Source organism: Argentina silus, assembly GCF_951799395.1.
Source record: "Argentina silus genome assembly, chromosome: 15".
Classification (NCBI taxonomy): domain Eukaryota; kingdom Metazoa; phylum Chordata; class Actinopteri; order Argentiniformes; family Argentinidae; genus Argentina; species Argentina silus.
This window is the reverse complement of record NC_139669.1, coordinates 7505130-7517474: the sequence shown is the minus strand read 5'-3', so window position 1 is coordinate 7517474 and position 12345 is coordinate 7505130. Positions and strand designations below refer to the sequence as shown.

The 12345-nt window shown below is 42.3% G+C and overlaps 1 protein-coding gene across 1 annotated transcript in view; it reads left to right on the top strand.

The window, feature by feature from the left end:
• The window catches only part of rxfp1 (relaxin family peptide receptor 1), a gene marked incomplete at both ends in the record, with an annotated part of 67662 nt that overhangs the window by 39654 nt on the left and 15663 nt on the right, over positions 1 to 12345 (top strand). Inside the window, one exon of the mRNA XM_083685509.1 lies at positions 6932 to 7015. Coding sequence (XP_083541635.1) covers positions 6932 to 7015 — 84 coding nt within the window. The remainder of the gene's footprint in view (positions 1 to 6931; positions 7016 to 12345) is intronic.

Here is a 12345-nt window from a genome sequence, read left to right as displayed (position 1 = left end):
GAGGGCAATCTGTCTTGCAAGCAGGGGAACACGACATGCAATAAAAGTACTCACCTCTTAGCTAGCAGGCTTAGCTACCTGGGCTCTCCTCTTAGCTAGCAGGCTTAGCTACCTGGGCTCTCCTCTTAGCTAGCAGGCTTAGCTACCTGGGCTCTCCTCTTAGCTAGCAGGCTTAGCTACCTGGGCTCTCCTCTTAGCTAGCAGGCTTAGCTACCTGGGCTCATCTCTTAGCTAGCAGGCTTAGCTACCTGGGCTCTCCTCTTAGCTAGCAGGCTTAGCTACCTGGGCTCTCCTCTTAGCTAGCAGGCTTAGCTACCTGGGCTCACCTCTTAGCTAGCTTACTTCATGTGCATTTAACAGATTTCGACTCAGAATGCGTGAATCTCCTCAGAGGAGGCAATTTGTTGCGCAGTTCATCAGTTCATACAAAATACACCAGACAAGATAAAAGACAACATCAGAAACATACACTGATATACACAATTAGGCCTATCGATAGTAGGCTTTAGAGAGTGCAAAATGCAGTGTGTGTGTGTGTGTGTGTGTGTGTGTGTGTGTGTGTGTGTGTGTGTGTGTGTGTGTGTGTGTGTACTGCTAAACTGCTGTAGGGGGGGGGGGGGTGCCAGGCTAATAAAGGTGCATGATTGCTTTGGGGATGAAAGAAAAAGTGTTTTGCTCTATTGGTTTTTACCCTGGGGTATGTAAACGACTTGGGGGGAGGAGTTGTGATTCAGGGTTGGAGTGTGTGTGTGTGTGTATGTGGGGGGGGGGGAGTCGTGTCGTCTGCCGTCTGCTCTGGCCAGATAGAGAGATGAGAGTTGTTGTTGTTGCTGCCCGTGTGTGTGAGTCTCCACATGACCTGAACGGTCTAGTGCCACATTCACATTCCCATACCAGCAGCTCAGGCAACGACTCAGGATGCTCTCTATATAACACTATTGGAAAATAAAACCAGAATCGTGCGATCAACATAAAAAAGAACTTCTTTAGGAAATCCATCCGCTGCTGTAACATTCCGGTTTCTCACACCAGGCCCCTCGGTGCTCCCGGCCCGGTGGGGATGGATATCATTGGGTTCTCTCTCCCTCGGATGAGTCACAACTAATTGAGAGTGCAGACAAGAGGGGTAAAGGAGGAGGAGGAGGGGGGGGGCACATATTTTTATTTTCCACACAACAACATCCTGCATGAGTAAATAGCCCTTTCACCTTCAACTCTCTCTCTCTCTCTCTCTCTCTCTCTCTCTCTCTCTCTCTCTCTCTCTCTCTCTCTCTCTCTCTCTGTGTGTGTCTCTGTGTTTGTCTCTGTTTTTCCTCTTTCAAATTGACCCTCTCATGGATCTGCTTTTGGTTCCGGAAGCCTCTTAAGGAGATGGAGTGCACATAATCATGGTAATTGATCAAATAGTCCAGCCACCATGTCATTATGATTCATGACTGGTGGTTGGTCGCTGGGGGCTGGGGGCTGGGGGCTGGGGGCTGGAGGCTAGGCTGGAGTGTTTTTCTATGTGTTTCTATGTATCTATGTTCTGGAGAACCGTCTGCTGGACCAGAGGACCACAATGGGGCTTAGCAGAGGGTGGAGGTGGAGCACAGATAGATGGTGGTGGTGGTCCTATCGATTGGAAGAGGGGATTTCTGATTCCTATTGTGGGTGTGTGTGTGTGTGTGTGTGTGTGTGTGTGTGTGTGTGTGTGTGCATGTGCCTGTGAGTGTGTGTGTACCCGTGCCTGTTTGTGTGTCTGTATCTGTGCCTGTGCATGCGTGTGTGTGTCTGTGTGTCTGTGCCTGTGCGTGCGTGTGTGTGTGTGTGTGTGTGTGTGTGTGTGTGTGTGTGTGTGTGTGTGTGTGTGTGTGTGTGTGTGTGTGTGTGTGTGCACGCATGCTGGACAGAACTGGAGGTGAACTCCATCAGGCCAACACCATAGTTTGTCTCAGCGTGACCTGAAAGCCGCTAATCACATCCAACCATGACCACCAGCTTCAGCCCTCTGCCTCAGGGTACTGGACTGAGATAATGGCTGTGTGTTTTCACTGCACCTGGCTGCTTCCTCTGCTCTCTTCATAATAAACACTGACATTGCCAGTGTGTACAGACTTGTTTGCAGGTATTTAGAACGGATATGAACTGTGCAATTATACCAGCGCTCCTTGTGGGTGCTACCATAGGGTAATAACCACCGCCACTCGTCCTGACTCAGCTGCTTGTTCTGGTTTACCGTGCTGCTGATCAGAGTTGGTCATCTGTCAGCTTCATTTTACACCAGGGGAGACTGGTGGAGGTAGAAATCGCACGACGGGCTCATTGTAATGCATTGCAATAAGCCCATCCTCTGATTTCTGCCTCCATCAAACTTTCGACAGGCACATTTACCCATTTTCTCCATTGTAAGTGCTTTCTCGTCCATTAGTAACCTGTGTCTGGGGAACTGCCCCATTGTGTTTGATTTAATTCATGGTCGAGGAGAATGGAGAGTTGGAGAATCATTGAGCTCGTACAAATGCCTCAGTCGTAAATCATCCGTATGTTGTGTTTGTATCACACTACCTGTAGCCAGAGCCATCTACTGCATAGAGCAGGGGAGGCTGGTGGAGGTAGAAATCGAAGGACTGGCTCATTGTAATGCACGGAGTGGAATGAGGAATGGTACAGTATCAAACACGATCATTCCGCATTCCAGACTGATGCATTACAATGAGCCTATCCTCCGGTTTCCACCTCCACCAGCCTCCTCTGATGTTCTACCTCCACCAGCCTCCCCGGCTATAGAAGGCTGCCCCTCAGCCCAGTGTGAGGAACCAGAACTCCTGTGGACAGAGACAGAGAGAGATAGTACAGAGGCGCACACACCAGACATGCCCCTTCTCACTCCGACAACATCAAAGGACCAGAAATAATCTCATCTTTCAAAAGACACCAGATCTGAAGCCCACGAGCAAGTTACGAGAGGGAAAAGAAATCAAAACACCACAGACATTAACTTTGATTGAATCCTGCCCTCTGGCCACCATGAAAGCATATTCTCCGGCAGTGTGCAAATATGACCTCCCCAATGGAAATGCCTAATCTGAAGACACATGCGGTTTGATTGCTAATAATTGCTCTATTAGAGGTTGTATACCATAGGGGTTCCAGGCCAGTGATGAGTCAGCGGTATGTCTTCGCTATTGGGAGCAGTAGCCGACGGTGAATTCACAGAGTGTTCTGTACAAATGATTTGGTAATTGTCAACTACACAGCTGTTGACATTCTGTCATAGGATTGGAGATATTCTGTCAGCTTAGTGAGTTTGTAAATATTACATGTCAGTCGGGTACGGGGAACTACATTTCAAAGGACGTTGATTGAAAAACGTTTATTTTCAAGTTCATCGTGTTTCATTCATGTGCTCTGAAACGGTCTGGTGTTGCGGGCCTCGTGTTGAGGTGACCCATTTTGGGATGTGTGCCTGCGCTGCTTGTAATACACACATAGAGCAGGGGGAGGCTGGTGGAGGTAGAAATTGGAGGACAGGCTCATTGTAATGCACCATTCCTCATTCCATTCCGTGCATTACAATGAGCCCGTCCTCCGATTTCTACCTCCCCCAGCCTCCCCCTGCTCTATATGTTAGTCATGAAACAGCTTTTCTGAGAATCACAACGGCACAGTTACTGCAGACCAAAGGAAATGTTATTATGTTTATTTCCTATCTGTGCATCCACAGATCTGAGTCATACTCATATGACGAACTAAAATAGACTCGCAAGTACAACTTTTAAAGATGACAAAGACTGGAGTATCAAAGGCAGCAGCAAATGTTCTGGGGCATTGTTTGTCACGCTTTCAAAATAAATATGATTGGAGAAAAAGGTTTTACTTAGAACCAAAATGGGCTATTAACCCTTTAAAGTTTCACAGTAAGTTCCCTTTTCGAGTTCCATAGAACCGTTTCCCACATGGACAGTGGGATTCAAACCATTTCAGTTTGAAGTAGAAACTGGTTTTATGAGTGTACTGTAGATGCTTCCCAAACTTTTAATCTAGATCAGAATGATCTGGATTCTTTTTTGTGATCCAGCATCAGATCTATCTGGCTGATTTTGAGTAGCATAGGGGGGAAATCAGACAGCTCGAGCTCGGTCTGATCCCAGATAGCGAAAATAACAATCCGGATCATTCTAATCCAGATTAAAAGTTTTGAAATACAGGGCCCAGCAGTTTGAATTGATTTTATGTGAACATAACTCATTATAACCTGATGACTGAATGGTGTATTGTACCAAAGATAAAAAAGAGTCTGACCGATCGATGCATGCTGTGTTGTCTGTGTAGCAACAACCTTGAGGGTGGTGAACATCACACCATTCACTCACTGTGGAGATCTAGCAGCAATGTGTTGGCAGTGACAGCAATTGAACGCGAGTGTGAATAAACTCACTCAGACATAAGGACAGCCCCAGACATAAGGACTACATCGAATTAAAAGTAACACCATGACAATGCCATGGCGATGAATTGCCAACAACTCTAACAAGCCACCGATTGTATTCAACAATGCTTTTCAATGCACGTAGTATCTATTAGTGACCTGTGGGTCATCAGGACATTTGTAATGGTTTGTGCGTGTCTGTGTGTGTGTGTGTGTGTGTGTGTGTGTGTGTATGTGTGTGTGTGCGTGCGTGTGTCTGTCTGTGTGAGTGTCTGTGTGTGCGTGCATGCATGCATGCGTATGTGTGTGTACCACGCTCCAATCACTTGCCTTGCCTGAGATCTCAACACATGCATCCCTAGCTCCCTGAGCTTAGTGAGTTCACACATACCGTGCGGCAGACCTGGGTTCAAATCCCCTGTGGGGGACCGATATGGCGGTGTGAACATGATGTGGGTAGAGGACGCAGCGCCCTGTGGACTAGTGGTCCTTCCTTCTCCCTGAAGTGTCCACTTGTCCACTGTAAAAGCATGGACTCACACACCCCTGGTATGCTTTTAAATCTATAAATGCTAAAGGGTCGAGTGAACATCGGGCTACAGGGAGGTTTTTTCAAGCGTTACCAAAGTTCTCTGAGAGTGCTAATTGAAACAGCGGGGAGTTCTATCAGGGTTATTAATGTGTCAGGGAGGTTCTGCTTTTCTTATCAAAGCACCCTCGGATCCATTTAGGTGTGAGCCCGAGGCGTGAAATCGGGATTCAGAAAAAGACCTCTACTTTAAAATCACATACCACGCTGATCAATCGAGGCACATACGTTTGATACCTCATTCCTCATTACTCATTCCGTTCCATGCATTACAACGGTTCCATACCTCATTCCTCATTCCTCATTCCGTTCCATGCATTACAACGGTTCCATACCTCATTCCTCATTCCGTTCATACCTCATACATTCCTCCATACTTCATTCCTCATTCCGTTCCATGCATTACAACGAGCCCGTCCTCCGGTTTCTACCTCCACCAGCCTCCCCTTGGTGCTGGTGATCATAACGCACCGACCAAACTACTGTCTACATCTTAAAGCCTTGCTCGCACTGTTTAATATCACCAAAGCAGAAAATCTATGCTGAACTTTTCTTGTGTGTGTGACAGGCAAGATTGATGGCATAAACAATCTACTTTGCGCTGGTAATACAGACTTGTTCAACATGACACATTTCTTTTTGTCAGCAATAATGACTTCTTTGTGGGAGAAAAGAGGTAATTCAAAACATGCTGAATAGATTGAGGTTGCCGAAAAGGTTGTAGTAGTAGTAGTAATGTTGTCAAACACACACTGATTTATCTCCGAGGTGCCAAACTGCAGGCTTATTCGTCTCCACAAGGTTGTAGTCTGAGTCTGCAAGGTCAGAAACACAGGAATGACTTACTGCTGGGTTGTGGGTGTTAGCCAGTGTGGTTAGCCAGTGTCTTACTGCTTATTTGTGGGTGTCAGCCAGCATGAGTAGTTAGTCTCTGTGTCCTGCAGAGAAGAATACTGTATGACACCAACACTGAATTATGAATGAAAGGTATGATTCAATACTTACTCAATCTTGCTTTGTGGAAGTTGGACTCAGGGTTTTATATTACAGTGAACAAGTATCCCCAAGAGAGCACAATAACCACGGGCCAAGAAATATCTAATGTTCTATCCTAATATTCATCTTCGATCAGTGCCTTTTATTTCATTTTCATTCTGTTTTTGTAACTCCTGATGAAAATATCCTAATTATTAAACATTTATTACTTTATAGGGGAGGCTTCTCAACAACCCCTACAGGGTTTCTTACCTCCCCTATAACGTCTCGCCCTGTTCCTTAGTTTATGTTTGTCTTTGTTTCATGTTATTCATTTATTGTTTTCTGTTTTATTTTGTTTTTCCCACCTTGTCTCTCGTTGCAGACACTTCACTTGCTGCCCCTGTGGGCTTCGCGCCTGTGTGATGTCTGCCCTGCCCTGATTGGTGTCACCTGTCTCTGCCAGTTCGTCTTTGTCCTTTGTGCCAAACGTACCAGCGATCTATCCTTGTGCTATTTGTTTCTATTTTTGATCTAAATAGAGCTATTTGATCGCCGCTATTTCACTGACTCTGCCTGTTGTCTTATCCTTTGACTGCCTACCTGTGTACTGAACCCTGTTTTTGGAAAATAAAGACTATTCTTTTGATTCAAGATTTGTCTCCCAGTCATGCATTTGAGTCCTTTGCCTGTGTGCTACAGCCATTATATCCCCTGCGCAATTGCCTTTATTTTTTTTATCACAATATGAAATATTCATTATATTAATATTAATAATTTTAATTAAATTTCTTCTCTCATTTTTACTTGTGTGTGTGCAAATCAATTAAAAAAATAGATTCATAGAGAAGAAAATTGACTTGGGTGAGATCGTGGTAGGCTTACAACGCTAAAGTCATTACAGTTTTCTATTTCCTGTGAGTTGGGTGATGATGTGTTCCTGTTCTGTTTCCTAGGAGACAACAATGGGTGGCCCCATCTTTTCGACAAGTACTTTGGTATCCCCAATATCGACACCGGAACCAAGTCCAACACCTGTTGTAAGTATGACAGTTTATATGATAGCATGACACCGTATCAGTTAACAGTACCAGTCAAAAGTTTGGACACACCTTGCTACGAGTGTGCAAAGCTGTCATCAAAGCAAAAGGTGGCTACTTTGAAGAATCTAAAATATAAAACATATTCTGGTTTGTTTAACACAAACCAGAACTACATAATAATAGTATGTTTACTACATAATTCCATATGTGTTCCTTCATAGTTTTGATGTCTTCAATATTAATCTACAGTGTAGAAAATAATAAAAATAAAGAAAAACCATTGAATGAGAAAGTGTGTCCAAACTTTTGACTGGTACTGTAAGTTTAGACCTCTGGTTATTACAGTTAACTGATATTTACATTCAAAATCTGAGATCATATGTTAAACACTAGTAACATTGAGTATCCACCTCAGACACGGTTAGACCAATCAGACTTTGTGTAAGCTGTGTTGTTTGTAAATTAGAGAACACTGTTAAGCAGACAGACAATGGAAGCAATAACATTGCACAGGTAATAACCGCCAGGTCTCACTCATCATTAACTGAAGCAAAGACTGTTATACCATTGTCAGAATCAAAGGGACAAGTTGTTGTGTTGTGTTTGATGTGTGTTCAGAGCCCACACATATACATTTTGGAAGGATATCAAAGATTATTATTCAGTTCTGGTTAGGATTCAAGGATAGACACTGTACCTTCACATGGGGGACTGTACTGTAGTCAGGCAAAGGTCCTTTCAAGATCCAAGTCCTGCAGAAGATGAAAGTTGTTATTCCACAAGGTGCACAATAGTTCTGTAACATATATACTGTGTTGTTATGAAGACATGAAACATGAAACATGACATGTTGAACCAGAAACATTCTCTTAAAAAAATGATGTATCATCAAAGCTAATGTATAAGGTCATTATAATAATACAATTATGCCTGAATCTGTTTCCAGTCTGTTTAATGTACAGTACCAGTCAAAAGTTTGGACACAAACTTGCCAAGAGTGTGCAAAGCTGTCATCAAAGCAAAAGGTGGCTACTTTGAAGAATCTAAAATATAAAACATATTCTGGTTTATTTAACACTTTTTTGTTAACACATTCCATATGTGTTCCTCCAATTATGCCTGAATCTGTTTCCAGTCTGTTCAATGTACAGACTGGAATGTTCATGACATTTAGATGACACCCTACATCATTAGGGAACAAGTATATTGCGTATATATTATTCATTTGCTATCTCTACATTCATTCCATGACTCAAACTGTACATCCCATCAGTATAATATATGTAAATGTCACTGTAATATATGTAAAAGATGAGCCATTTCCCAAAATCTTTTTATTATCATAGATATAAAGAGTTGCACAGTATTTTTCCCCTGGGAAAATCTAGTGTTCAATCTAGTATTTTTCTCCTGACGGTATATTTAATGAACCAATGTTCTGGTCCCCAGTGCCTTCGTAAGGATTACATGAATGCGTATGTCTTGTCACAGTTAAAACTCATCAATCAGTTAGCTTTGCATCTTTCTATTTTATTTATTTTAGATCAGATTTTTTTTTTTAAGTTGTTTTGGTGTTATATAAAATCAGCATGTCATCCTTTGAACCCTGTTGACTTGACCTGAAATTACATCAAACAGAAGAGACTGTAATATCACTGTTTTTATGTAGCAGAGGTGGTTCACAAGCATTCTCCCCTCAGCAGCCCTACGAGCTCAAGACATACGTTATCTCTCCGAGCTAAAGCCTAGGCTCGACAGTTGTTATACTTCATGAAGGGAGTGATAGCGGAGTGTATTTATAGGCTTTAGGTTAGCAGGCTTGCGCATGTCTTCCATTTGGGAGACCCAGGTTCGAACCCTGGTCTGTCACATTTGTATTTATTTAATTTGATTTACGTTTTATTTAATTAGAGGAGTCTCTTTGAGACAACGGTGCCCTGATTACAAAAAGTATGAACACATTGCTATCGGGACATCGAGAATCAATTTACACATATATACAATTTGTACAGATTAAAGGCAGTTGTACCCAGCTGAGAGGCCCCTGGGATCTCCAAGACTAACCAATCTTGAGACCGCGTCTGGTAAGTATTAGATCACCAGCGTATAAGGGATGGAAGATAATATGGGAGTTTATGGAAGAATTGCTTTATATACAGTACATACAAGAGCCAGTGTTGGTCCTTCTAGTGGTCAGGGACGGCCACCCCACTGGCTGCTGTAAAATACAGTGATGACTACGAAACTTCTCACCAGTAAAATGCTCAATCTAACTGTTTCAATGCATGCATATACATGATGTCCCCATAGTATTGATAGGTTGATTGGTCGATGCATTGGTCGAATTGGAATTGATTGGTCGAATTGGAACATTGATTGGTCGATGCACATTTTTTCTACTGTCAAGTGGAAAGCAAGACCTGTTCCTATAGAAGAAACCAGTGGAGGCTGGTGGATGTAAGTTGCATATAGATGAACACCAAGCTGAGAGCTGAGCTCATCTTGTGTGTCACTTATGGTGCAGTGGTGGAGATGGGCACTCTAATTTCTAATTTCCATAAACCCCCTGTTATGAGCTACTCACATTGCATATTAAAGGGAATATTTATGCAGAACGGGGTAAGCAGCAGGTCTAGAAGGTTATGTTTTTCTAATTCAGTGACAGAAAACATACTTAGTATTCATGTGTGGGTCCTAATAATAATAATAATAATAATAATATTAGAAACAGACTGCTTCCATCCCATTCAGATTAATCTCATTCTCCATCTTGGGACTAAGAGAACAGCAACTCCAACTCCAACATCCAGATGTCTTTGTTTGTTTACGTGCGTTGTAGTGAAGGCAGAACACGTATCTGATACCATTCCTTGCATTACCGTGAGCCCGTCCTCCAATTTCTACCTCCACCAGCCTCTCCTGCAGAACACATACATACCTCCACCAACCTCCCCTGGGATCGGAAACACGGAAGTTTAGCTTGTTCTAATAACAACCCTTTTGGGCTTCCTCTCTCTCCAGAGACACCAGGAAGTATAGACAGCCGAGGGGTGGAGGGAATCTCCCTCCTGCTGTAGGAACTCTTCTCTAAGCTTCAGTCTTTACTTATTTAAAGTTGTTCAGTGTTGTCTTGTAGTCGAGATGGCATGAGATAACAATAAACAATAAACACTTCTAGCTCTGATAAACATGTTGGTTTTCTTCCCAGACGGTGTGTATATAAATAGGGCTCCTTATTCTGCAATGCTCTCCTACTAAATGTGATATTTCAGTTTATTATTTTTAATAAATTAGTAAACATTTCTAAAAACCTGTTTTCGCTCTGTCATTATGGGGTATTGTGTGTAGATTGATGAGGAAAAAGAATTAATTGAATCCATTTTAGAATAAGGCTGTAACATAACAAAATGTGGAACAAGTTAAGGGGTCTGAATACTTTCCAAATGCACTGTAAGATAGGGCTCCTTATAAGCAATGCTCTCCTAGTTGTCCTTGGTTGAACATGTTTTTGCATCAGCAACTTTGTTATTGTTGTCCTTTTATCCTTAGTGTTGTCATAACACTATTTGTTCATGTTTATGTTTATGTTTATGCTTGTTTATATATTGGCTGTGTTCCAAAATGTGTTCTTGCACTAGATCTAGAGCATATGCCATTTTTAAGTTAAGTGTATTTAGGGACTATAAAAAGAAAAAAAGAAAAAAAAGAAAGATACTATAAAAAAGATACTATTATAGAACTATAAATCAATATTATAATCACAAATTCATTTTTTTGTCGAGCAGATAAGAATGTTTTTCACTCGAGGCAAAATGCAAATCTCAGATATCTTCTTCAATCTTGAGACATGCATTTGAAGTCTACGGCCCTCCCCACTGCCCGTCGGACTGAGAGTTAAAAGTTGGTATACTGATCCCTCTCCTCACAAGGAACACATTTGCCTCAAGGACACATAACTTCCGCCCTATTGGATTCTCCGTCATCTTGGATTTTGTGAAAAAACCTTTAAAAGTCTTCTTCTCATGAACCACAGGTCCGATTGACTTGAAATTAACTACATTATCTTCATCCTTCATCTGAGACTGATTCAGACCTGGCCAGCACACTGGCCCTGCATCCCAGTTCTCCAGAGACTGATTCAGACCTGGCCAGAACGTGTCCACGTGTCCACGTGTCCACTCCCCTACACAGATTTATTGTAACCACATAGGATTGGTGGAATCATTGGTTAATGATTACCTAAGCGATCCTCCAATCCAATGCTAATAAATCTATTCCGGGAGCGGAACAGCTAGTCAGGGGAAATTATTCATTAACTAGGAGGACTAGTGAATTCATTAGGATTTAAAGGTTGGATCTGAATACCCCTGATCTATATCTCACTGTAATTATATCCTGCTTTCCGCCTGTCTGCCTCATTATAAATCAGTATATAATTTATTATATTCCATAAAATAGGTGCAGAGTTTCCAACAAACGCCTGTTTCCAGTAATAGCTGCGCCACAAATGACATTGAAGTAAATAATAATAATAATAATAATGTCAATAATAAGTAACATAATTCAACAGTCTGACAGATCGCTTACAGCAAAACAGTAATAAAACACCAGGTCTATCAAAATTAATCTAATTTTGACTGATTTATTGCAGGCTAATAATGTTGATATGTTGTTGGCGGATATTTATTCTCAGTATGGTACAGCATATATTCAGCTCTATCATATCGCGGGTTTGAGCAGCAGTTTGGCAACAGCAGCGGGGGTAACAGCAGCGGGGGTAACAGCAGCGGGGGTAACAGAGTAACTGCGGTCTCCAATAGTAATATGCACCATGTTGTGCTCTACAGTCGAAGCAAATGAATGCCCAGGCTACTTAAATACTTAATATATTATATAAGTAAAGTGTAATTACAGTACACATGTGACTGTGGCTTCATCATATCAATTATTTACGCATATCCCTGAACTAATTCCCTGTCCAAACATGGGCATCTCCTCTCTGGTGAATTATTCCTGAGTATTCATCTCCTCTTCACAGGCCTTCCCAGTGTTTCAGGGGCTCTCAGCGTGACTGCTGCTCCCAGGACGTGCCTCTCTCACATGTCCTACGTGGCGCAGCCCCTTTGATTATGTAGGCAGAAGGCACTAATTAAGTTTGGTTTCTCAGGCACTCTCCTCTTTCACACTCTTCTTTCGCTTGCTCTCTCTCTCTCTCTCTCTCTCTCTCGTTATTTCTCTTTCTCTCTCTCTCTCTCTTTCTTTTTCTCTTGCTCTCTCTCTCCCTCTCTCTCTCTCTCTTTCCCTATTTTCTTTATCCTTATTCTCAT